Source organism: Lynx canadensis, chromosome A2 (genome assembly GCF_007474595.2).
Source record: "Lynx canadensis isolate LIC74 chromosome A2, mLynCan4.pri.v2, whole genome shotgun sequence".
NCBI classification, from domain to species: Eukaryota; Metazoa; Chordata; class Mammalia; order Carnivora; family Felidae; genus Lynx; species Lynx canadensis.
The window spans coordinates 162,145,854-162,172,479 of NC_044304.2; the positions used below are offsets into that span (position 1 = coordinate 162,145,854).

A 26,626-nucleotide genomic window follows, 5' to 3' on the forward strand; every position below is an offset into this window, starting at 1 on the left:
TTTATTTTTTTAATTTTTTTTTCAACGTTTTTATTTATTTTTGGGACAGAGAGAGACAGAGCATGAACGGGGGAGGGTCAGAGAGAGAGGGAGACACAGAATCGGAAACAGGCTCCAGGCTCTGAGCCGTCAGCCCAGAGCCCGACGCGGGGCTCGAACCCACGGACCGCGAGATCGTGACCTGGCTGAAGTCGGACGCCCAACCGACTGCGCCACCCAGGCGCCCCTATTAAACATTTTTTTAAATGTTTATTTGTGTTTGAGAGAGAGAGAGGGCGCACAAGTGGAGAAGGGGCCGAGAGAGGGAGATACAGAATCTGAAGTAGGCTCCAGGCTCCGAGCTATCAGCACACAGCCTGATTTGGGGCTCGAACTCACCAACCGCAAGATCATGACCTGAGGCAAAGTCAGACACTTAACCGACTGAGCCACCCCAGTGCCCTGAAAAAGGGAGAGCCACAGAAGTTGCCTTGAGAGGGCTGGTAAAGCTGTGACAGAGCTGGGTCCGTGGGTCCTTTCTGGGTCCCTTGGGGGACCAGGTGGTTCCCAAATCCTTGCTCAGCATGGCGCACTGCTGACAGCAGTCTTGAAGGAGGAAATGCTCAGGCTGGAGGGGCCATAGTTCTGCAGACAGGAGCTATGCTTCTGTTCTGAGGTGTCCAGTTTTATTTTCCTCCTTTTTCTTCTACAGTTACAAAAGTACTCAATTATCTTGTCAAAATTTAATAATACAGACATATTTTTTAAATGTGGAAGTCTTCCATTCCTCCCTGCTCCCCATTCTGTCTTTTCTCTTTTTTTTCCTTTTTTTAAAAATGTTTATTTATTTATTTATTTATTTTTTTTTTTTTTTTCAACGTTTATTTATTTTTGGGACAGAGAGAGACAGAGCATGAACGGGGGAGGGGCAGAGAGAGAGGGAGACACAGAATCCGAAACAGGCTCCAGGCTCCGAGCCGTCAGCCCGGAGCCCGACGCGGGGCTCGAACTCACGGACCGCGAGATCGTGACCTGGCTGAAGTCGGACGCTTAACCGACTGCGCCACCCAGGCGCCCCAAATGTTTATTTATTTTTGAGAGAGCGAGAGAAAGAGCTTATGGGTGCATGCCAATGGGGGAGGGGCAGACTGGGGGACAGAGGATCAGAAGCAGGCTTTGTGCCGATAGCAGAGAGCCTGGTGTAGGGCTCGAACTCACAAACCTCAAGATCCAGACCTGAGCCGAGGTCGGAGGCTTAACCAACTGAGCCACCCAGGTGCTCCGTCTGTCTCTTTTTTCTTAATGCAAATAGGATCCCAGATGGGCTTCATTCTTTTGGTCCTTGAAATACTCTTGGTCGTGAAATGTCAATCTGGAGGAAGTCTTGCACTCTTTAGAGGAGGAACCATGTCCAGAGAGAAGTGGTCTTCTCATTCATAACCAGTGGCAGATCTGGGAACTAGCATACTGGAATTACACAAGCCTTTGTTAAACCTTCAGTAGGCAATCAAGAAAATGAAGAGACGAATGGGATTCTGCAAAAGGTTGATGGCCGAGTGGCTTCTGTGTAGGGTTTTATGCTTTATAAATGCTTCCATAGACAATTGAACAATTTGGGTCCTGCAAAAATCCAGGAAGGTAAGTATCTAACTAGGAAATTATTAACTCGTTTACAGTTAAGTCAAAGTCCAGCGACAGAAAAGTATCTTTTGGAAAAACTGCACAGAAGTTAGTGGCAAAATTGACAGAATCTCAGTCCAACAGTATCTATCGTTAGGCGGCTAAACAATAGCTGGGGCCGTGGCAAATGCTTAGTAGGCAGCTTTAGAGTAATTAGAATGAGGTCCACCCGCTTAACGGTAGATTTGTAGGAAGTCTGGGAGAGAGAGCGGCCAGCTTATGTTTTTAACAACCTCGTGTCTCAAAGGCAGTTTCTAGGCAGCTCCAGACAGCATCCTGCCGGTGGGAGTTGACCTAGCTGGCTTCAGGCAGCACTGTCTGGAATCTCACTGGTATAAAGGAACCTTGGCTTCCAATTAGTGTGGGTAGAAATGAAAATTCTCTTTCCTGAAGATCCCTAGGAACAGAAGATCCTCCTTGGTCGTCTGGACCCTGCCTCTAAAAATCAGCAGTGGCACTCGACCTAAGAACGTGACCTCTTCAGACCGCTGTTTCTTGACGAGAAAGCGAGGGGGTTGGATTTAATGATGCCTCCGTCTCTCGCAGAGACCCCAGGATCGTCCATCACGCGCCCACGACGTGCCTGGGACCGCGCGGGGTGTGGAGGGCGATTTCTCTCGGGTCGCGCGAGACAAGTACTGCTTCTCACCCTAAGACTTGGTGTACCGTAGCGCCAAGTGCCACCACCATGTCACACGCACACTCGAGTGGGAGCGTCAGAGTGGGGTTTGTACGTCTCGTTCCCCCGGATCCCGGCACCAAGAGCGGTGCGGGCGCGTCCCTGAGTCGGACGGATAGTTGCGGAACGACCGGGTCGATCTGAGAGCGCGTCCGCGGGGCTGGAGCCGGAGGGAGAACACGGCGAGGGGAGCACCAGGGTGCCGCGGCGCCGCCCGGTCATCAGCACCCGGGCTCGCCCCCGTTCCCTTCCCTTCCGAGCCCTGGACTCGAGTCCGGAGCCGGCGGCCAAAGCGTTAACGCTGCGCGGGGCGCCGGGAGGCCCCGCGGGCACCGAGGTCAGCCCGCCCACGCGGGCTATTGGCTCAGGAGAACAAAGGGGCCGCCCCGCGGGCTTCTCCGATAGGGCGGAGCTGGTCATCTGAGCCGCTCAGCCAATCAGGCGGGGGGACGGCCCTGGGGATGGCCAGGCCCATTAACCAATCAAGAGCAGGTGCCCGCCCCGCCTGTCCCGGGACTGGCGGGGCCGGGGAGCCCAGTGCCCAAGTCGCCCCGGGGTGGCAGTTCCCGTTAACCTTAACCACAAAGTCAAGGTATTTATTCCCGTCTCCTCCCTCCGAGTCCCTCCGAATCCGGGCGGGAGGGGCGTGCGGAGGGACGGACCGTGCTGTGGGGCCAGCGCCCGGCCCGCTCCTCCCGCGCTGCCACCACCCAGCCTCGGGCTGGAGGCGGCCTCGGGGGTCTCGGGGTCCCCTGAGCCCCTGACGCCGCGGCCCCGAACTTTCCCCACCCCCACACAGCCCCTGGGGAAAGGGGCCCGGGTCGTGCGTGGAAGGGGCTGCAGGCCGGGGCAGAGAGCAGGAGGGGGGCGGGGCGTGAGAGCGGGAGGGACAGGGTGGTGAGCGGGGGACTGATCCCTAGTCCCTCCGGGCGCGTTCTGCCCAGGCGCTGCCCGGATGCTTGGGAGCTGTGTCAGCTGTGCGAAAGACCGAGCTTCTGGAGGGCAGGAACCCCAGTGCTCGCCGCAGAGTGACACAGAGTAGGTGCTTAATAAATGAGTAAATGAGTGGGCATAAACACTGGGAGTGCGAACAATAAGAGGGAAGCACCACAGAGTGCGTGCGTGTGTGTGCGTATGCGTGTGTGTGTGAGTGTGTGTGTGTGTGTGTGTGTGTGTGTGTGTGTGTGTGTGTTGGGGAGGCTCCATTCCAGGAAAATGGGCACCGGAGTCAAGACCTCAGTGGGGGTGGGGGTAGGAGCTGGGGGCTTCTTCCCCTGTAAAGGTGGAGGATGGATACAGAGATGCTGCCTCCTCCAGTCCTCTGGGTGGGAGGGAGCCTGGAGTGTGTCCTCGTCAGCCAGACCTGGGGTTGGGTGTGGTCAGAGCCCAAGAGCTTGAGGCTGCCTGATGTCCAGCCTCCACCAGTTAGCTGTTCTTTTTGGGTCCTTGTTCATCTGTAAAATGAACAGATTAGAGGGCAGAGTCTCCTTTCAACTCTAAAGTTCCATGATTCAGTGCTTCTAATCTGTTTTGGACTTAAATTTCTGTATTGTAAATGTTTCTTTATTGGAATTTTCATTCATGGTTTACAACACGTGGGACCTTGGGCTGGATGTTGGGGAGAGAGAAATACTCCATGATGAGATCTTTATAGTCTTGTTGTGGAGACAGACGAATTATTATTATGCTTTTTAATGTTTATTTATTTTGACAGAGAGTGAGAGCAGGGGAGGGGGAGAGAGAGAGGGAGAATGAATCCCAAGCGGGAGCCCGACTCAAGGCTAGAACCCATGAAGTGTGAGATCGTGACCTGAGCTGAAACCAAGAGTCGGTTGCTTAACTGACTGAGCCACCCAGGTGCCCCCAGACGAATTATTATTCCATGTACATGATATTGGGTTGGGCAGGTGCACAGGTCAAACAGAAGGGCCCCTAACTGAGGGTGGCATACCCTGAAAGGCTTCTAAGTCCAAGTGATCCCTGATCTAGGCTGGGCAGAGAAGTGCTGGGCAAGAGTGTTCCAAGACTGGTCATGGGCGAGCCAAGATGCTACAAGGTCAGGGAGTCACATGTTGGGACAATAGGGAGCTGGGAGGCGGTGAGGAGAGGTGAGCAGAGGCCAGGCTCTAAATGGTGTTGCCAAGACATTTTTAGCTGAACCTGCAAGTGGTGGGGACCCACTGGAATATTTTAAGCAAAGTAGTAACCTGTCCTCACTGTAATTTTAGGTGAAGTTTTTGAGTTCTGGGTGCTGAATGGATTGGAGGGGCAAGAGAAGCTATAAAACTATAAAGCTACAGTCTTTGGGCACGAAAAGGGAGGCCCGACTGAGGTGGGGCTGTAGGATCTTGCAGGCACTAAAAATAGCATTAGTACAACTTCGTGACCGATGCATTGGGTCAGTTGCACTTTGTGGTAGTGACAAGTGGCCGTGGTGTTGGGAGGCCTGATGAAGACCCTTTGTCCCCGCTGGAGAGACAAGGGCTACCCGGGACAAAGTGCAGAACTTCATGGAGGTGGTCTGACCCATGCACTTGCCCCCTAGTGAGGGTTAAGCTGAGGAATCCAAGATTTCCTAGCGCAGGGGTGGCTGGGAGGGAAGAGTGTGGTTGGGGTGTGCAGAAGGAGACCTTAGGTCTAACTCTTTGAGGCAAGGGGTGTCACCTCAGGGCTTTGCTTTCTTCATCTGACAAGTGGGGTGGCACTCCTTGCCCTTTCCAAGCTCTTTTGAATGAAGCAGGGGGTGCGGAAAGGTGTTTATAAATGGAATCGTGGCATCTGTTCAAAGTGTTGTTAGCAGTCAGTTTCATCCCTTGCCTTCAGATCGGGTGACGGGGGTCCCCAGGCCCTGGCAGCCTCCTGAGTCTTGGACTTGGGGCTGAGGGATCTCCTCTAAAGGGAGATGGGTGAACAGAGACTGGGGCTGTGAATGCCACAGGTGAGGGACAGGCACGGGGGCAGGGAGGCGGGGGTGGGGCAGTCCCTGCAAAGGTGCCAATGTTGGGCAGGTGGGGGGCAGAGGTCCTGGAAGGAGGGCCCTCTGAGACTGGCCTGGGGTGAAATCCTGGACCTTGGGGAGGTGGGCAGGCATGAGAGGATAAGGCAGCTGCCTGGGCTGTCTATGGACCTGGTTCCCTGGGAATGCTGCCGGAAGGAACCTGAAGTCACTGAACGGGGCTGTTCTTACCAGGGCAACCCTCAGGTGCAGTTCTTACAATGTGGAAGGCAGGGAGGGGGTGAAGGCAATGAAGTGACCTAAAAATAATTTGTCTTGCACTTTGTGAACATTCTTCAGAGTCTTTCATACTGTTTTTCCTCCTTGCTTGATTCAACAGTTCTATACACAGGAACAGGTGTTCTTGTTTTCCAGATAACCATTTAATAATTTCTGTGGCATCGTGGCCCGCCCTTTCCCCTTGCTCCCCACCTCTGACCCCTCTTCTAGGACTGAGGACCCTGTGTTTGGGAGACTAGGTCTGAAGATGCTGGAGTAGAAGTAGGAGAAGGGGCGGGGGTTGGAAGAAGGTGCGTGGGGCACCCACACCGGACCCGGGGCTGAGTGAGATCTGAGGAAGACGGAGTGGAGGCCCAGGAGGGGCTGGGGAGTCCCGTGGGAGTCACAGAAGGATGTTGAGCATGCTCACGTCGGGGTGTGGGAGGGAGGTGGGCCTCTAGGTGGTGGAGGAGACACCTGCCCGGTCTGAGCTGGGACCTCTGGGCCTGCTTGTCTGTCTGTGGGCCCTGGGGCCATGTAAGGTAGGAAGCAGGTGTCCTGGGGCCCTGAGAGCAGTTGGGCTGTGTTTCTGACAAGATTTTAAATCCACTGTTTGGTGTGTCCTCCTTGGTCGTAAACTCTGGATGAGAGGAAGGTGGGAGGTCTGGTATTCAGGGGCCTGAAACCTGGAGAGAGCTGACTATCCAGAGGCCAGCCGGGACACAACCCCGGGGTGCCGGCCTTGTACAGGAGTGGCATTTGTAGGACTGGCCTTGGGGGAGGGCCCGGTGGCTTTGGAACACGTCCTGGGAGACGGGCTCCACCGACACCCTGCCCACAACGGCGCTGAAGCTTTGAGCCTCAGGCCAGCAGAGGCATCCAAGGCTTCTAGTCCAGTCCTCCCAGCTGGCACTTAGCAACCCCAGCCCCCAGCCCTGCCTTCCTTACCACTGCCCACAGGGCCACCTCCGCCCCTACCCTGTTAGGCACCCGCCCACAGGAGCCTCTCCTCCCCCAGGGCCGCTGAGGGTCCAGTGACCCGCCGTACGTGGAGATGTGAGCGGCCCTGAGGTAGGCCCGGCAGTAAAATCCGGGCACACCCTCTTCCCCCCGCCAGGCCCGCTCACGCTGGTGAGCAGGGTTGGGGGTGACTGAGTGGGCGTCGGAGGCCTCTGAAGATTCTGAAGCAGCTGGAGGAGTAAAGGTTTAGGAAGAGTGAGCGGCAGTGGCCCTTTTGGAGAGGGCTGAGGGAGTGGGGAGTGGGTTGTTCTCAGTCCCTGGGAATGGAAGAGAGAGAGAGAGAGAGAGACCGCTGGTGTGTAGGCTTCGGGAAGCTTATGTCGTGTTCCTGCAGCTTTGTCTCGTTCGGTGCTCGAGACAAACCTGGGGGGCAGGCCTTTCAGTCACCTTCACCTTAGGAACCTGAGGCCGAGAGGCAAAGTGGCTTACCAAGGACAGGTGGTTTAGGACTCAGGGCCCCGATCCCCAGTCTGGGCGTGACACGGGCCCGATGTGAGAGACCGGGTCCTGAGAAGAGGGGCAGGCTTTGGAAGCAGACCCGGCCGAGGGGCCAGCCCTGTGGGGCTCAGGGTCGCAGGGGAAGGGTTTGCTGCTTCCTCTTGGGCTAGACCCCCTGCAGGACTGGCCCTGGGAGGGGGCTTTTGCTGCTCTGGGCTTGCTGAGCAGACCCCAGTGCTCCCATCTGTGGCTTCCTGGGTGGATCCGACTTCTCCCCAGCCAGCGACAGCCTGGCTGACCTCATCCTGTCCCTTCCCCCAGCGCAGGTGACCTAACAGGTGGCGGTCCCCCATCATGCTGCCGTCTCCCTGAGATCCCTTTCTCAAGCAGTGGGCAGTTGGGAGGATCGTGAACGTGCGAGGATACTCGTGTCCTGCAAAGATCCACATTTCCACTTTCACGAGCACGCCGTGCCCTGCTTATGTGGTTCGCCCTGGCGCACGCTGGTCTCTGTGGGTCTGCAGGTGTATCTCTGGGTTTCTAAACACCTCAGTTTCATCGTACTTTGCATATAGTTTTGCAACTGTGATCTCAGGGATGAGAGTCTCCGTATTGTATTTGTGCACCTTTGGACTTTCGTTTACACAGCTGTGTTAGATGTTAGACACGGTGGTTTCTGGATGTGTTTGTGTGTACATTTAGTGTTTATATCAGCTTCTTCTCGGATGCCTGTGATTGCCGTATGGTAGATGAAAACATCCACTGATATTGACTGAAATTGGATTCCCAGGCAAAAAACATCATCAACTTGTCCTGAGATCGTGGTCATTAGTGACCAAGGACTGGGGCCAGAGGAGCCCTCTCTTCACTCCTTCATTTGTTTTCTCCATTCATTCATTCATTCATTCATTCATTCAGTATACAGGCATACCTCGGAGACATTACAAGTTCATTCCCAGACCACTGCAGTAATGCAAATACTGGGATAAAGCGAATCAAGTGAATTTTTTGGTTTCTCAGTGCATACGAAAGTTATGTTCACACTATATAGTAGTCTGTTACCTGTGCAGTAGCATTATATATATGTTATGTCTAAAACAACAATGTACACGCCTTAATTAAAAAATAACTTCATTGCTAAAAAATGCTAACCATCACCTGAGCTTTCAGCAGGTTGTATCACTGATCACAGATTGCCGTAAAAAAATACCACAATAATGGAAACGCTTGAGATATCGTAAGAATTACCAAAATGTGACGCAGAGACACAAAGTGAGCAAATACTGTTGCAAAACGTTGTGCCAATAGACTTGCTCAGTGCAGATTTGCCGCAAACCTTCGGTTTGTAAAAAAAAAAAAAACAAAACAAAAAAAGAAAGCAGTATCCGTGAAGTGTAAGAAAACAGCGCAATGAAATTAGGTGTGCCTATAAATCGAGCATATCAGGGACTGGGCAGGGCAAGCCCAGAGCTTGCAGTCCAGCGCAGTGCCATCCAGCAGAGCTTTGTGAACACGGGGATGTCCTCTGCTGTCCATACGGTAGCTCGAGCGCCATGAGGCCTTGGAGCACTGGAAATGTGGCCAGTGTGATTGAAAAACTGAATTTAAACTTGAATTTATGTAAATCTGAATAACCGCATGTGGGTACAGAAGCCAGACTCCTGAAAACAAGGGATTGGAAGTTTAAGGTTTGGGTAAGTCGTGCACTTTCTCCCAGGAGGCAGCCTGGTCCAGGAGAAAGAACTCTGGCTGGGGCAGGCTGACCCCTCTGGCTCTGGTACCTTCTAACTGGGTGGCCGTGAGCAAATGACTTAACTTCTCGGAGCCGTGGCTCCTGAGCCGAAATTGGTTGTGAGGGCTGAAATGGGCGACGCCGGCTAAGTGCTCAGTAGGTAGTGGCTGTCTCCCTGGCCGTAGTGGAGTCTTGGCTGACCACCCGTTCTTTCCACAGCCAGATCAATGTCAAGATCTCAGGGAAGTCCCGCACTCCCCTCAATAGACGAGGTTAGGAGAGGCAGAACCTCCGTTCCCAGGGGACATTCTGAGAGCATCTGCCCAGAGCGGGGGCTGGCTGGAGCCTGTGCCCGCCGGGCCACCCCCTTGCAAATGCTGTCCTGAGCCACAGTCTGGAGTCCCGTTCCCTGGGCATGTGACCTGTGTGAGCCAGCACGGTGGGTCGGGGCAAGGAGATGAGAAGTGGTGCCTGTCCACAGGGAAACAGGACCCGAGGAAATAAAGCTGGGAGCGGCCCAGGCGGATGAGAGCATGTGGCGGCCAGGGTGGGAGGCTGGGCGGGTGGGCCATCCACTGCGGAGCGGGTGGGATCAGGCCAGCTGAGGGGTGGGAAAGATGGGGTTAATGGAAGCGGAGGATTCGGGAAGCATGGCAGTCTTGCTGGTGTGGCAGAGGGGGTCCACTTGATGAGGAGGGGGCACTTTGGGAAGAGCGGTTTCCGGGGGGGCGGGGATTATTGGGGGAGCAGTGGTGGGTGGTGAGGAGCTGGGCGTGGCTCTGGGGGAGCTCATGGCTGAGAAGGGCCTGGGAGCTGGGCCTTCGGCCAGGGTTTGGGGAGATGCCACCCCCTCCAAGCCTCCGCTCCTGGCACGTGGCCAATCCCCACGCCACCAGTGACAAAGGACACGGGAGGTGCCATCCGGTTCTTCCTGCCTGAGGCCTGATCTGTGAAGAAGGCTGTGCTTGGCTGCTGGAAAAAGCTCCAGGGGCTGAGGTTGGGAGCATGCGGGGAGACGTGGCCATGTCCCTGCGCTGCCCCTCGCATCTGTGGCCTTTCTCTTCACCCCAGCTGCTGTCCGCCCCCCTCCCTGCCCCCACGTTTCTGCTGAGAGCAAAGCCCCTTTGTTACCTTCCCCTGCCCCCAAACCTCACCACCTGCTGCAGGGCACAATCCCCGCTTTGTGTGGTCTGGCCTTGTCATGCAGCTGCCCCCCCTCCAACCCTGGAGGCCTCTCTTTGGGGGGCTGTCATCCCAACTGCAGCCTGACCCAGTGTGGGGAGGGCCGGGCCCAGAGCCAGGTGCTGGGAAGGGGGAGGTGACCAGGGGTTTGTCCCCAGATCCACAGAACTTGCTGAGCAGGGAGGGGGGAGGTCCTTGGAGACTGGGGTGAGGGCCCTGCACGACAGGCCAGGCGAGCAGCCTTCAGGGACTCAGTGTGGGCACTGGTGGGGGTGGCGGGTCAGCCTCGTTTCCTTCTGTTTTCTGGGCAGGCTGCACTCCAGGCCAGGTCAGGTGAGCCGTGTGTCAGGGAGGGTGGGGGAGTGGCGGGTAGGAAGGGGCGTGCAGAGCAGTATAGCAGGGCGGAGGCAGAAGAGAAGAGCTTAGAAAGGGCACAGCTCAGGGTGGCCTGGTAGACAGACCTGCAGAGACGCGGCCACACTAGGAGACTTTCCACCGTTTGGCCTCCTCAGGGTTTTACCTGCAGGACACCTGCTGGCCTGTTTTCCAGACACATCCCACCTGAACACCCAGTTGGAGATGGGCCCTCAATACCTGGGGGCCTGCCCCCCATTGCTGTCCTCTGTGCCTCCCCTGTCCCCTGTCTCCTCGGGTCCCCTTCCCTCTGATCCCACTCTGCTGACTCGGACCACACCCTGAGCCCTAGTGTGGCCGGGGCAGAAAGAAGTACCCTGGGACACGGGAGGGGCTGCTCTGTGGCTCGCTGTGAATTATCTACCAAGAATTGAAGCCTTTCTGCCACCTGAGGTGATTTTTAGGTCCTAAGATTCCTTGGAAGACAGAATGGATCAAGGAGCACTGATCTAATCGGGCTCAAGGGTGTTGTGTATGGCTTTTGTGAATGAGGCCGGGTCCTAAGCTCTGTCCTCACCTTGAACTGTGGCCCCGGGGGCTCTGGCCCCTCTGAGTTTTCCCCGAACTGAGGTAGCCTCCTCCTTTGTCAGCCCTCTGAACCTCTTTAGGGGGCCATTGTATCTCCAGCGGGTGAGAGGCTTCCCCAAGGCTGGGACACACAGGAACCCCGGAGGGAAGAGGGGGCGTGAGGGCAGGTGCCTCAGCATCCCTCAGGGTCCTCCCGGCGGGCCTTCTCCTCCCGTCTTTGACGCCCGCTTTTTCTCTGCACCACCAGCATGTTTTCGTGTCTGTAGGAAACCACGGTAGGAGCGCACGGCAGACCCCTGTTGGGGAAATAGAATTAAAAACAAAATCTCCTGCCAAGTCAGAAAAGCTCCCACAAAAGGAGGAGAGAAAGAGAACAGCTTTTTTTTTTTTTTCCGATTGAATAAGCATTAAACCAGAAAGAGCTGCACATCACAGGCAATCTGCTAAGAGATCAGGAAAACAGAAAGAGATCTCACCCTGTTACACAGCCCAGCAGATGCGTGCGCGCACGTGTGTGTGTGTGTGTGTGTGTGTGCGCGCGCACACACACGCTCAAGATAAAGTGTAACTAGTCTTCAGGCAAGAGCACTTCCTCGATGGTACCATTTGTCATCCGTAGTTCATCCTGAATTCACCTGGTGATTGGGGTAGCCACCTGTGTTTGCTAATTGCCTTCATGCAAAGGAAAAATGCACGGCTCCTATCTTTATGGCAGGAGGTGGGTTTGCAACTTGGAGCCAGGCGACCGCAGAAGTCAGGTTCCCATCCTCCCTCCTGTGGGCAGCGGGACCCAGGGTCACCATCTCCCGTGATGTTTAGGTATCAGAGAGGTGGCTCTCAGGGCCTTGGGAAAGAGGCCTGGGCTGCAAAGCTGGCAAGAGGCTTGTGGTAGCTTTTAAAAAGATTTGCGTGCATCTCTAAGGGGCAGAGAAAAACTCAGAATGACAACTGTTCTCAAGTAAATGCTGTAAAAGAAAAGGGAGGGGCCTCTTTCCCTTTTTGCCCCAGGGAAAATTATTTACCTATTTAAAAAGTTTTTTTTTTTAATGTGTATTCATTTTTGAGAGACAGAGAGACAGAGCATGAGTGGGGGAGGGGCAGAGAGAGAGACACACACACAGAATCCGAAACAGGCTCCAGGCTCCGAGCTGTCAGCACAGAGCCCGACGCGGGACTCGAACCCACGAACCGTGAGATCGTGATCTGAGAGGGTCAGACGCTTAACCGACTGAGCCACCCAGGTGCCCCGATTTACCTATTTTTTAAATTCATTTTTGCCCTTTGCCCCTGCCCCCACCTCTCTGGGCAGGGCCCAGGTTCCCAGCCTGGATCCCTGTCGGGGAGTGGCTGTTGGAAGGGGACCTGGGAGAGGGGAGGGGGACGCCCTTGGGATGGGGCTGCTCGAGGGCCGAGGTGAAGAGCAGGACACGGCTTTTCGTGAGGTGGCCGAGCCGCGGGAAGGAAGCTCTGACTGTGACCTGGAGAAGCCCCTCTGTAGCGGCAGGTGGGGGGGGGGGTGGGGAGCCGAGCATCTGGGCTGCGGGGGGCAGACGCCCCAGGTCCTCACTCGGGCCTTTGCGAGCCTGGGTGCTGAGCGGGTACGGGTGTGTGAAACAAGATCCCCGTCCCTAGGAGGGGCAGGCCGGGGAACCGTGCAGAAGCCCCCGGGCTGCGGCACCCCCTCCGAGTACGGGGCAGCCTCTGCACCCGAAATGCCCGCTGGGCGAGGGCTCCCTCCCGGACCCAGATTCAGCAGTGAGCACAAAACGGTCCTGAGCTCTCCGTGGCGGGGGATGGCAGGCACATACATACCACGTCAGGTGGTGGAAAGTCACGGAGGAACGTGGAGTGGAGTTAGGGCTGTGACTTTGTACATGGTAGCCTGGGGAGACCACTCTGAGGACGTTTAGGCAGAGACCTGAAAGGCGGCGCGGGGCTCCGGGGTAGAGCCTCCCGGGCAGACGGGCAGCATGTGAGTTGTAAAGCCTGGGGCCCCCAGCAACTCGATGTGTCCCTGACAGTGAGCCGGTCAGGGTGTGTCCAAAGCCTTGAGCATTAAAGAAAGAAAAGGCGGGGGAGGGGCGCCTGGTTGGCTCAGCCCGTTGAGCCTCCGACTCTTGATTTAGGCTCAGGTCACGATCTCACGGTTTGTGAGTTTGAGCCCCAATCGGGCTCCGTGCTGACAGCGTGGAGCCTGTTTGGGATTCTCTCTTGCCCTGTCTCTCTCTCTGATTCTCCCCTACTGGCGTGCGTGCGCTCTCTCTCTCTCTCTCTCTCTCTCTCTCTCTCTCTCTCTCTCTCAAAATAAATAAACTTAAAGGAAAAGAGACGAGCCCCAGATTGGTGGACTCTAACCAGCACCCCATATGGCCTGTGTGTGATTTCACGTGGAATAGGGGTGGAAGGGGACAGCAGAGGGGCCGGTGATTTGGGAGGGTCAATTCTGCCTTCCAGGGTGTCTTCACGACCACTCAGGAAGGTCTCTGGACTCAGCTGAGTTTCCTGGGGTGGTGTCTCTCACACCCTCCCCTGCCGGTATTGAGCCCGTGGGCGTGAGGCTCCGGTCTGGGAGTCAGAAGACATGGGGCCTCACCGGCGCCACTGTTCAGCCACCCCTGTGACTCGGGGCGTGTCAGTGGCCCTCCCTGGCCTCAGTTTCCTCCTCATAAAATGAGAATAATTCCTGCCTAGCAGGTAAGTGTGCAGCTTATAAAAGCCCTGTGCTTTCAACCGAGGTCATGGACAGAGGAGCTCTTAATAAAGAGGGAACATGTTCTGTGAGGTGGCAGGAGGATGGGGGGGGCCCATTCGGTCCTTGTCCTGATGGCCAGCTGTCCTTCCTTTGCCCCCTTCTCCCCCACAGACGGCAGAGCAGGTGCCCCGGAGGCCTCTGCGGATGGAGGGTGGCCTGGCTGGTGCGAGCACAGGTAAGGGAGCACAGGGAGGGGTGGGAGCCAACAGTGGCCTCCTCTTCCAGGTCGCCCCCCCCACCCCCCCGTGCCCTGCCGCTGAGCGCGTGCTGCTGCCCTCCCTGTAGAACTGCATGGCGGGACCAGGATGTGGAAGGTCATGTCAAAGAATGGAAAGAAGGGGCTCCTGGGTGGCTCGGTCCGTTAAGTGTCCGACTTCAGCTCGGGTCACCATCTCCTGGTTTGTGAGTTCAAGCCCCGCATCCAGCTGTCTGCTTGTAGCCTGCTTCAGATCCTCTGTTCCTCCCCTCTCTGCCTCTCTCTCTGAAAAATAAATAAACATTAAAAAAAAAATGGAAAGAAGACAGACTATGGAGCTAATACAATGACAAAGTCTGCTGTGACTCACCAGGCAAGGGGACGTGTGCACACCCGCGTAGGAAGCCATGCCCGAGGGCGAGCGAGGTGCTTGCTAAGTGTGGCACAGGGAGTGGGCGGCGGGCGTGCGGATCTAACTCTGAAAACCAGCGCTCCGGGTGGGACGATCCCTGTTGGTTTTCCATCACCAAGTGAAGTTTGGTCCATTAAGGCTTCCTGGGGTCACTCAGAGTTCACGGTCCAATGGAGGAAATAGGCCATCAGTTTTGGTGTCTCTCAAGCAGGTGCTCTTGTGAGCGGAAAGTCCTGTGCTTTCAGCGGAAGACCCCCCCGCCCCCCCCCACCCCCCAGCATCCCCAGCCTCCTCGCAGGCCCTGGGGAGAGTATAGCCACCCTTTTGCAGAATGGCTCTGGTCCTGGGAGGAGGGTAGGGCCCATTCCTAGGAATGCTGCCCCTAAGCTCAGTGACTCAGTTTCCTTTACCTCCCCTCCCCTCCCCTCCAGAGTCCCAACCCTCCCAGGATAAACATCATGATGAACCTAAGATGGGGACAGAAATCAGCCGGTAGGGTACTACAGGAAGGAAGCCTCCAGCTCCAAGGGGCTGGTATGATGCATGGACACCACACATTCTGGGGCTGGGTCCTGACACAGACTTCGGTGAGCATTGCCACCCACCGCTGCCCTGTCACTTTGAAGGCTGAGTCCTCAGGGTGTGTGTGTGTGTGTGTGTGTGTGAGCGATGCTGACATTACCATAATTATAGGAAAACCAAGGACATGGTTCCAAACATTTTAGCAGAAGGAACCTTTTCCCGGGTAAACTCGTAAGGAGAATCCTAATTCAGGCATGAGAGGTAGGGTCTGCCAGGGCCCTCTCCCCGACCTGTGGCAGCTTCTGGGGTACCCTGGGGTCTTAGGAAAGAGGCAGAAGAACACTGGCTTTGACCCCTGAGGACAGAGGCACCAGGGGACTGGGGGGCGTCTTGGGCTGCAGTCACATCCTTGCGGCTCTGGGCCTTCCACAGGCTTCCGCCGCCTGCTGGCCAGGCTTAGGGAGGACTCTTCCTGGCTGGCCAAAGTTTCCAGATAATTAAGAGCTTACTTTTTTTTTGTTTTTGTTTTGAACTAGAGAGAGCAGGCAGAGGAGGAGGAGGAGGAGGAGAGAGAGAGAGAGAGAGAGAGAGAGAGAGAGAGAGAGAGAGAGAAAGGGAGAGAGAATCTCCACTAACCATGGAGCCCGATGCAGGTCTCGACCTCACGACAGTGAGATTGTGACCTGAGCCCAAATCGAGAGTTGGATGCTCAACCGACTGGGCCACCCCTGTGCCCCAAGAGCTTACCTCTTTTAAGCACCTTTTAAGTTCTGTTTATTTTATCGTGGTGAAATATACGTAACGTGAAAGTCACCATTTTCACTATTTTTTAAGCATACAGTGGGTGCAGTGGTATTAAGTCTATTCACACTGTTGTGCGAGCATCTCCCACCGTCCGTCTCCAGAACATTTTCATCACCCCAGAAACTCTGGGGAGTAAGAGCTCCCCATAGAGCACCTTTTTATTTTATCTGAACTGCTTAGAATTAAAAAAAAATTAACGTTTTTATGATCACTGAGGAGCAGAACCTTTGTTTTAGGGATCCTTCCACAGGTAGAGGCCAAGGCCTGTCTTCCTTACATTAATACCTGAGCCCTGAGGGAGAAGTCCCAGTGCGTGCACTTCACAGGGTCTGCACATGCACAACCCGGGCCCTTGTGTCTTCTCTGGGCCCCGCAGCCGTGGGCAGGAACGTTCTCTGGGCTCTCAGACCGGGGTCTTCTTTTTGGCTGGAGAGGGTGAACCTTCCCAGCCATTAGGCACCATGATGAACGTCAAGGTCAGGTTTAATGAGAGTAAGGCAGTGGCTTTTGTGGGGCTCTGGGGCATTAATTGGGACCCTGCCACGTGAGTATATTTTGGATTCACTACCCACCCAATTTGGACCCCTAGCCGCCCCGTAAAATACTTCAGCCGCCCAACACTTCAGTGCATCTAAGGAAACCCTCTTATAATCAAGTAAATTGGGTATTCACTTCCTGCCAATGTGCGATTGAAGTCACCACTTTCATTTTCAAATTATGATTTCTCACAACTGAGCACCTGCGGAGGCCTCACAAGGTCCTTTTGCCAGGAGGAAAACTGGCCCCTCACAGGTACTTTCTGTGACTCCCACGTTCATCCCCGCGGTCACCATATCCTCTTTCGAGTCCTTGTGACGGGCAGCAAGGCTGTGGAGCAGGGCGGAACTCTCTGGCCCAAGAACCAAAGGCTGCCAGATTCTAGGGGAGGTTTTCTTTTTATTTCTTAAAATGTTTTAAAGGTTTGAAAATTATACTGAGTATCCTCATAAAAATTCAAACAGTGCAGAGGACTGCCTGGGTGGCCCAGTCGGTTGAGCATCTGACTCTTGGTTTCAGCTCAGGTCATGATCTCACCGTTGGTGGCATGGAGCCCTGTGTCTGGCTCTGTGCTGACCTTGCAGAGCCTGCTTGGAATTGTCTCTCTGTCTCTGTCTGTCTCCGACCCTCGCCTGCTGGTGCACATGTGCTCTCTCTCTCTCTCAAATGAATAAACATAAAAAGAAATCGAACAATGCAGGAAAAGCAAGGGTCCCCTTTGACCTCTTCCGTCTAGCCTTTATATTGTCCACGTTGTCTACAGGGTGACCACTGTCGTGAATCATCCTGGACTGTGCATATGCACGTCCATAGTTTTATTTTTCATAAATTGGGTCAGACGATACCATTTTGCGATCTGTGTTTTTTGTTTTTTCCTTAAAGTGTTTCAGAAATCTTTATGCCACCCTATACTGCTCTTTTGTATTCTTTTATTTTTTTTTTATTCTTTCAAAGTTTATTTATTTATTTTAAGAGAGAGAGAGAGAGCACGCACCAGCAGGAGAGGGGCAGAGAGACAGGGAGAGAGAATCCCACGCAGGCTCCGGGCTGGCAGCGCAGAGCCCAACGGGGGACTTGAACGCAAGAACCCTGAGATCATGACCTAAGGTGAAGTCAAGACCCTGACCTTTAACTGACTGAGCCCCCCCCGGGCGCCCCTGCCTTTGTATTCTTTTAAATTGCTGCATACTATTCCATACTGTGAAGGGAGTGATAATTTTGTTTCAGTATTCTTGATGGGGAATCAGTACTGGTTAAGAATAGCGCTGCAGTGAATATTTTCAGACATTCCTCTGTCCGCTCACACGGAAGCATTCATTAGGCCGAACACCCAGAGTAGAAACTGCTGGGTGGAGGAAGTGGAAGGTCAGATACATTTATAATTGTAATAAGCGTTGCCCAGTTGTTCTCCGAAAGGTCTGAATCAGTTCATGCCCCCGGCACAGCCACGCGTGCACTTGTCCTGTGCGGTTTGCGTGTGCGATCCACATCTGGGTGCAAGTTTCTGTGTGGACAGAGGTTTTCACCTCCTTTGGGTGTAGACCTGGGGGAGCGGTTGCTGTACCGTATGGTGAGCGTAGGTCTCCTTCCGCCAAACTGTCTTCCAAAGTGGCTGCACCATTCTGCATTGCCTCCAGCAGCGGGTGACAGTTCCTGGGGCTCCACATCCTGGCCGGCATTCGGTGTTGGCGGTGTTCTGGATTCGGGCCGTTCGAATAGGTATGCAGGGGTAGTATTTTAGCTGTCAGTGGTGCAGAAGCCAGATTCTACCTGGCTCATTTTTAGCGTCTCCTGGATGATTTATGCACATCAGAAATTTTGTAATTTGCTTCACCAGGATGACACCGAATTTAAACATGTTTTGGAGTGAAGAGCTTCCTTCCTCCTCGTCTAGGGATATGATGTTTCTGTCCTTTTTGTTACCTTTTCTTTATCCCTCCAATAACGTTTAATAGTTTCCTTTATATAAGGGTTGTTTTAAGTTTATTTTTTTGAGAGAATGTGTGTGCGTGCGCAAGCGGGGTAGGGGCAGAGAGAGATGGGAGAGAGAGAACCCCAAGCAGGCGGCTTCCCAAGAGAGTCGTCAGTACAGAACCCAACGTGGGGTTCGAACTCACGAACCATGAAATCACGACCTGGGCCGAAATCAAGAGTTGGACGCTTAACCGACTGAGCCGCCCAGGCGCCCCTGCGTTATATAAGCTTTGCATGTGTATCAGGTATATTCCCAGTTATTTCATAGCTTTTATTGCCATTTTTAAAGAGGAATTTTTGTATGTTTTTGTATAGGGCAATCTTGCCGACCCTGTTATTTCTAATATTTTGTCAGATTCTTTTGCACATCCTAGGTGAATAATTATCAGCCAATGACGCTTTTCCTTTCCAATATTTATATATGTTTTTCTTTTTCCCCTTATGCTTTGGCTAGTTCCGCAAGGACAATGTTGAAGAGTGGCAGTGACGGTGAGCATCACCTTGTTCGTCACTTGAATGGGTTTCTGATCTCTTGCCTTTGGTTATAACATTTGCTGTAGCCTCCAGTGCAGCTTCTTTGTCAACCTAAGGAAGTTTCCTCATATTCCTAGTTTGCTAAGAGCCTCCTCCCTCCAGCCCTTCTTCCTTCTCTCCCTCCAGAAATGATGTTGAATTTTATCATAGGACATTTTTTACGTATTGAGATTGTAGAAAGTTCTTCACGTTTAAAATGTCAATGTCATGAACTATGTTGAACCATCTTTGCTTTCCTGGGGAGGATCCCAGCTCAACTTGCTTCGCTAGTATTTTTTTTTAAATTTTTTTTTTCAACGTTTATTTATTTTTGGGACAGAGAGAGACAGAGCATGAACGGGCGAGGGGCAGAGAGAGAGGGAGACACAGAATCGGAAACAGGCTCCAGGCTCTGAGCTGTCTGCACAGAGCCTGACGCGGGGCTCGAACTCACGGACCGCGAGATCGTGACCTGGCTGAAGTCGGACGCTTAACCGACTGTGCCACCCAGGCGCCCCTAGCTTCGCTAGTATTTTTGCTTGTTCGTTTTTGGTGTCTACTTTCAAATGCTAAACCTATAGTTTCATGCCTGCTGTGCCCTCGTCTTATAGACACTGGACCATGCTAGCCTGGGGGCTCCCTCCCCTTCCTAGTCACTGTCATAGTTTATGCATGCTGCGGATAAACCTTCCCTGGAAGTTTTAGTAGAACCTGTTTTTATAATTAAGAGGACTGTTACCCATTTTCGAGGTACAATGTTAGCTGTCTTTTTTGTATCTTTTAGCATTTTCTTTTTTTTTTTAGTTCCTCTTGAGTTAGTTTTGTTAATTTATGTCGTCTCACAAAATCATCCTTTTTATATAGATTTTTCAAATTGATACAACATTTATGCATTAGGATTTTTAGACTCCTTTTTATATCTCTATGTTCCCTTTATCCTATAATCTCTGCTTTTATCTTTATTAATCCCTACTTCCTACTTCCTTGGGTTTACTTTATTGGTTTTTTTTTTATATTGGAACTTATTTAGAGTTTCTCTTTTTTTGTTCACAACTGTTTTATTTCGTCTACTTTTTTTTTTCAGTTTATTTTAGAGAGAGAGAAAGAGAGAGGCAGGGGCAGAGAGAGAGGGGGACAGAGGATCTGAAGCCGGCTCTGTGCTGACAGCAGAGAGCCCGATGTGGGGCTCGAACTCACGAACTGAGAGATCATGACCTGAGCGAAAGTTGGACGCTTCACCAACTGAGCCACCCAGGCGCCCCAATTTCACCTGCTTTTTATTGAATGTAAACTTTTTGTTGAGGTATAACACAGCAAAAGGCACAGATCACAAGTTCTATAAATTCTTATAAAGTGAACATGTTCATGAAACCAGCACCCAGATTGACAAAGAGAACGCTGCCAGGACACCGGAAGGCCCCTCAGGCCCCCTTCCAGTCACAACACTGTCCATAGGCGGGCCGTTATCCTGACTTCTAACTCACTGATTAGTTTTGCCAGCTCTTGAATTTCATCTAAGTGGAATCACACAGTCTGTATTTAGTGTCTGTGGCAGACCTTTTCCATCACGGCTTATGTCCACGAGCAGGGGAACACACACCCTGTAGACCTGAGCGCACAGCGCTGCGTGGGGAGTAAAGCAGCCCGGGTTTAGTCGGGACGGCGCAGCACCTATTCTGGGTGCTTAGACCTTTCTGGCCTACTTTCTTGTTCTTGTTTTGTTGGAGACAGGGTGAAGTTCCCGAACAGCCAAGGTCCAAGAAGGTGAGGTACTCAGGCACCGGGGCGGCTGCCTTGGAGAGCCTAGCAGTGGAGTGGAGCTTAGGCCCCCCAAACACTGAGGGGCCGGGCGTGCGCTCACTTTGCAAGCTCCCGGCACATGGATCCTCTTAGAAAAAGAATGAGATGCCGGTGGCTGGGTCGGTTGAGGGTCCGACTCTTGATTTCAGCTCGGGTCATGATCTCATGGTTCGTGAGACTGAGCCCCACACTGGGCTCTGGGCTGACGGCGACAGTGCGGAGCCTGCCTGGGATTCTCTCTCTCCCCCTCTCACTGCCCCTCCCCTGTTTGCACTCTCTCTGTCTCTGTCTTTCTCAAAATAAAAATAAACATTAAAAAAAAAAAAAAAAGAATGAGGTGCTTTGGAAGCTTGGGCGTTTTCTGCTTGGTGGGAGGGGTCATTGGCTTGGTTTCTTTAACCTTCCCTGCATCTCAGGGCCTCAGGGCAGAGGAGGCGGGGCATCAGCCTCTCTTCCTTTCTTGTCCTTTTCTTCTTTGCCCTTCCCCACACCCCGACCTGCCTTTATCGCACTGCCTTTCTACCGTCCCTGCTCTCTTCCTTATACCCCCTTACTTCCTCCTAAAAGCTGCCTTCTGCACTCCTCCTTCCTGCCCCGTTGCCTTTGCTCTGCCTTCCTGGCACTTCTTGCCCTCCACCCCACGAGCAGCGAGTGACCCTCCGCGTCCACTCTCTCTCTGTCCCCGGCAGGAGATGGGCCGGTGATGAAGATCAAGCAAGAGAAGCCCGAGTGGCTGCTGCAGACGCTGATGCCGCAGGCCGTGCTCTCCGAGAAGGATAAGGAAAACATTTTCCAGCAGCATCGGGGCCTCCCGCCGTGCCAGACCGTGGGGAAGCCTCGGGCCCTGGGGGGACAGGAGGAGCCTGGGGGTCCAAGATGGGCCCCTCCCCCTGAGCAGGCCGGGGGGCTGGCGGGCCGGGCTCTCTCTGCCGGCGAGGGTCACTTCGTGTGCCTGGACTGCGGGAAGAGGTTCAGCTGGTGGTCGTCCCTGAAGATCCACCAGCGCACCCACACCGGGGAGAAGCCGTACCTGTGCGGCAAGTGCGGCAAGAGCTTCAGCCAGAAGCCCAACCTGGCGCGCCACCAGCGCCACCACACGGGCGAGCGGCCCTTCTGCTGCCCCGAGTGCGCGAGGCGCTTTAGCCAGAAGCAGCACCTGCTCAAGCACCAGAAGACCCACGCGCGGCCCGCCACCCACTCGTGCCCCGAGTGCGCGCGCTGCTTCCGCCACCAGGTGGGCCTCCGCATCCACCAGCGCGCGCACGCCCGGGACCGCCCGGGCGCCCGCGCGGGGCTGCAGGAGTTGCTGCGGGACGCCGCCGCCGCCGCCGCCCGCAGGGACTGTCGCCTGCGGGCCGGGCCGCCGCGGGGCCGCCCCGAGTGGGCCTGGCTGGGGCTCTGCCAGGGCTGGTGGCGCCAGGCGGGGGCCCGGGCCGCAGTCGCCGCCGCGGGGCCGGCCGAGCAGCGCCAGTTCATCTGCAACGAGTGCGGCAAGAGCTTCACGTGGTGGTCGTCCCTGAACATCCACCAGCGCATCCACACGGGCGAGCGGCCCTACCCGTGCCCCGAGTGCGGCCGCCGCTTCAGCCAGAAGCCCAACCTGACGCGGCACCTGCGCAACCACACCGGCGAGCGGCCGCACCCCTGCCTGCACTGCGGCCGCAGCTTCCGCCAGAAGCAGCACCTGCTCAAGCACCAGCGCACGCACCTGCCCGGCGCCCAGGCGGCGCGCTGCCCCAGCTGCGGCCAGAGCTGCCCCAGCCGCGCGGCCCTGCGCGCCCACCAGCGCGCGCACGCCGCCCCCGCCGCCGCGCCGTCGCGCCCCGGGCCCGCAGTGCGCAGCGAGCCGCAGGCCGAGGCGCCCCCGGGGCTGACGGCGCCGCCGCGCGGCCCCCAGGCGGCCCGGGGCCCGGGCGGCGCGCCGTGGGGCCGGGCGCGGGCGGGCCTGGCCGGGCCGGGCGAGCCCCGCCAGTTCATCTGCAACGAGTGCGGCAAGAGCTTCTCGTGGTGGTCGGCGCTCACCATCCACCAGCGCATCCACACGGGCGAGCGGCCCTACCCGTGCCCGGAGTGCGGCCGCCGCTTCAGCCAGAAGCCCAACCTGACGCGGCACCGGCGCAACCACACGGGCGAGCGGCCCTACCTGTGCGCCGCGTGCGGCCGCGGCTTCAGCCAGAAGCAGCACCTGCTCAAGCACCAGCGCGTGCACCGGGGGGCCCTGGCGCCCACCCCCAGCGCCGAGGACCAGGCGCTTTAGTGCGCCTCGGACCCAAGCGGACTCGCGGGGGCGGGAGGGGACGTCTGTGGGGGTGCGCGTGGCCAGGAACGGTGGCTCCTATGACCCCGGGGGGTAAACCCCCGTCAAAAGGCGATTTCCTCCAGGCTCCGAAGGCTAGAGAACAGAATTCCGGTAGCATCCCAAAGGGGACAGGTAGAGGTCCCAGTGTGGGCTCAGGGAGGACGTAAGACGAAGCATTCCTCACTCAGGAGCCCGGATGTGTCCGTCTGTCCCTCGGAGGTGGGAGGGAGGTGGGGGATGGCCCAGGGCTGGACTGATTGTCCCATGCAGGCTGCCGGACGGCCAGAGGCCAGTCTAGTGCGGGCAGTTTTAACAGACGCGCTGGTATAGCAAGGACAGAAGCCAAGCAGTCGCGGCTGAGGAGGGTCAAGCACAGTCCCAATGTCAAGGGCAGTGCCTGGCACTTAATGGCCATTCAGTGCATATGTTTGGAAGGACTGAATGGCTCTGCGGTCCTTCTCAACCCTGAGTGCCCCAAAGCCCAGGGTGCTGCCACAGTGGGCTGGACGTTGGGACTGGTATGGGTGTGGTGGCCGGACTGGCACGAGAGGGGTGGGTGGCAGCTGAGGTTCAGTAGCTTGGGGAGGGGCCCACAGCAGGAAAAGAAGCCCTCGTGTGGCGCTCCCAGTGGCCGTCACTGACTTGGATCCTTCTCAATGTCAGTGTTGCAGAAGAGAAAAAAAAAATGAAGGATGGACTGTCTCACGTGGTCTCACTGTCCTTTGTAAGCTGCCCTTTTGGAACTCTAGGTCTGTGTGTGCTCTGAGGCATCCATTTGCCCCCAGGACCGGGACAGGGAGCTCGACCTTGAGCGTAGCAGCTCCCCATGCCTGGTTCTGGCTGGGGGTGGGGGGCAGTACTCTCCTACCCTCTCCAAGCCATTTGGTATCTTCCCACAATGCCCTCCTCTACTTCTGGTCCCCAGGGGTCCCTTCCAAAACAAGGATGCGGGGCTCCAGGCTGGGCCTCTGGAGGGGAGGGTGGGTGTTGGGGCACTAGGGCTGGAGAGCTGGGAGGTGGGAGGAAAAAGAGGGGACCCTAGCATTCTGTAGGAGGACGGACTGTGCCTGCCTGTGTCCCAGGGGCCCGCCGGTTTCTCTGACCTCGAGGAAGCGCTACCTGTTTTCCAGGAGCTGCCGGATTTAGCCCGGCTTCTGGCCGCCACGTTCTCAGGTTCTGTTGAATCCCCTCACCCGGCAGGAGCTCTGATTATTGTAGCATCATGGGAAGACCTGTGGAGGCGACGGCATTTAGTTGGGTTAACGGGGGCACCAGTAACGGTCAGCGCTCAGCCGGGCTGCCCAACTGGTCCAGGTCTTCCATTGCGAACGCTGCTGTGTGGAACCTCCCACTGGGCGAGCTGGGCCCGGTTGTTGGCACGGATGTGAGAGTTGGGCTCTCAGCCCAGCAGGGTTCTTCTAGGCGCTAGGCGCTGCCCTACCTCCCTTGTAATGCCTGCCCCCTCCTGCAATTCCTGTCCCAGGCTGCCCTGCTCAGGGAGGCCAAGGGCCCGGGATCTCGGCAACACCTACTTGAAACACGGGGAAAGTTCGGGAGTCCTCTGCTTCTTCCACTTTGCCACTCAGCAAATCCTGAGGCCAACTCCAGCAAAGCCCACCTCCTCCAGGAAGGCGTCCCGGAGTACCATTCCTGCATTAGAAGGCTGCCGTCGGGAAGGACGGCAGCCTGTGAGACCCTGGAGCCCTGTCAAATCAGGTGCCTGAGGGGCAGTGGAGGCAGACGGTGAAGGCCTCAGTCAGATGGGAGTTTCTGTACAACAGAACGGGCCGTTGTCCACAAAGGCCTGTGTTTGATGGCCAAGTCAATCAAACAGCTGTGTGGCTAGGGGTTAACGAGGTCTAATTGCAGCTTTCTTCCCCGTGCACATTCATGAGGCTGTCCGTTCACTAACCCGAGGTGACCGGTCCTCACAAGTGAGTGCTTTGGGTCACAAGGGGGACAGGGTGCCATTAGAGCAGAGAGGTACTGCGATGCTTGCCCCATGGACCAGGTCAGGGGAGGGCAAACATCGGTTCACTAAACAAGCCTACTGTGTGCCAGGCGCTGTGCCAAACTGGAGTGACGCTGTGCGCCACCACAACAGAGTGCCGCGGGCCGGGGGCTGAAACAACGGACGTGTGTTTGCCCACGGTCTGGAGGCTGGGAGTCCAAGATCAAGGGGCTGGCAGATTTAGTTCCTGGTGAGGGCCCGCTTCCTGGCTTGTAGACAACCACCTTCTCTCTGTGTCCTCACACGGTGGGGACAGGGGTGCGTCTCTTCCTTTTCTCACAAGGACGCTAATCTCGTCAGGAAGACCCCAGTCTCACAACCTCACTGAAACCCGACTGCCTCCCAAAGGACCCGTCTCTGAATGCCATCACCTGGGGGGCGGGTCAGGGCTTCGATATGTGAATTTGGAGGGGGACGCAATTCAGCCAATAGCAGTCAGGGCCCCTCTCCTTGAGGAGTTCATGAACCTTCGTGGAAAATCACTGGTACACACGTAGCTCAGAACGATCTGTACGGCCAGCTCTTGAAGAGCAGCCCCCAGCCCCCTTACTAAAGCTTCCTTGTTCATCGTGTCACTTAGCCTCGCTGCGGGTCGGTGACCGTGGCAGGGCAGTGATCCGGGAAAGCGGGATGTTGCAGAGGGACTTGTCCGCCAGGTCGCGTTTCAGGTTACGAACTAAGGGCAGGTGCCAGGCCTCCTGTTAGCCAAGCCCCTTCCACTGTCCCGACCCCAGGCTTCTCCCAGGGTGGCCTGGATCGTCAATTTCCATATTCATCCCCGCTCATTTTGGAAGAATAAAACTAGGCCAGGGAATACTCAGGAAACGTCATGTCATAAAATCAGACAAGGAAGGAGGTCAGGTCTATCCTAGTGGCTTACACTCCCGAATACTCTAGAGCATGCGGAGAGAAAAGAGTTCCACGGGGGAACAGAAAACAACCACCAGCCAGTCAGGATCTTAAAAGACTTCTGTCCACATCCAGGTAAGTGCAGGTCTGCGGCAGGGACCCCGCAGTCAAGCTTCCAACGGGCCAGATGAGCTTGGTGGAGCTGGGGTTTCCGGAAGTGCCCGCATCATCCTCGTGTTAGAAGCAGGCTGGGAGCTAAGAATAATGACCCCGGAGCGTGGAAAATGGTGGTTCTTTGGCAAGCAACATAAGCTCCCAGTCAGGAGTCAGCCGGCAGGGGGGCAGCCTCCTCAGGAGAGTTTGGCTTCCTGCTGCCCAGCCCCAGGGAGTTGCCCCAGGGAGAATGGGCTGGAAACCCTCTTAGCAGGTGCACCCACAGGGAGGCCGCGGGACCAGCAGGGACTTGGTAGCTCCTGGTGGGTGTGGGGGATGCTTCTGAGACCTTTTCCTTTTATCAAGTCGTCTGGCAAAACAAACAGAAAAATGACCTTTTGGCAAGAGGAGGAGTGTTGCGGCTGGAAACCGTGTTCTCACATGGCAGTGTTCTTACTGGATCGTGGCAGAGAAGAGAGAGAAACGAATGGTATCCTAGAGCTTGTCTTTTGGGTTCAAAAGAGAGTGGTGTCTCCTAGGTTACTCAGATCTGGAAGGAGGGGTGCGCTATCCGGTAGAACTTCCTGTGATGATGAAAACATGCCATAGCTGTGCTGTCCGATACCCTAGCCACCAGCCACCTGTGGCTACTGGCTACTTAAAATGTGGCTTGTGAGGCTGAGAAGCAGAATTTAAAATGTTATTTTATTTTAATTGATTTACATGGCCACACGTGGCTGTTGGACAGTACAGTTCTAGGAGTCATGCTCCTCCCGAGAAGGGGTAGAAATGTTGTGTCTCTCTCCCTGCCACCGCGTAAATCTAGAAAGAGCTTTCCTTTGTTGTTGGGAGTAGTGGACAGAGTCAGAGAGTTCTGGGGCGGGCTTCTGCCTTTCCCACGTATGCTATGGGACCCCGTGCAAATAGCCTGTGGGAGA

General features: G+C 55.4%; 1 protein-coding gene across 1 annotated transcript; it reads left to right on the plus strand.

Moving 5' to 3' along the window:
- Nucleotides 1–2,870: 2,870 nt before the first annotated feature.
- ZNF775 (zinc finger protein 775) lies at nucleotides 2,871–23,377 on the plus strand. The gene is made up of 3 exons (XM_030308741.1): nucleotides 2,871–2,930; nucleotides 13,730–13,793; nucleotides 21,066–23,377. The coding sequence occupies exons 2-3, from the start codon at nucleotides 13,763–13,765 to the stop codon at nucleotides 22,631–22,633; spliced, it is 1,599 nt and encodes a 532-aa protein (XP_030164601.1). The 5' UTR covers nucleotides 2,871–2,930; nucleotides 13,730–13,762; the 3' UTR covers nucleotides 22,634–23,377.
- Nucleotides 23,378–26,626: the final 3,249 nt, after the last annotated feature.

Bases quoted from the DNA above. Each gene is read 5' to 3' on its own strand.
- ZNF775 (XM_030308741.1), top strand. From the start codon at position 13,763: ATGGAGGGTGGCCTGGCTGGTGCGAGCACAG. The intron at 13,794-21,065 runs GTAAGGGAGCAC...TGTCCCCGGCAG, and splicing joins CCTGGCTGGTGCGAGCACAG to GAGATGGGCCGGTGATGAAG.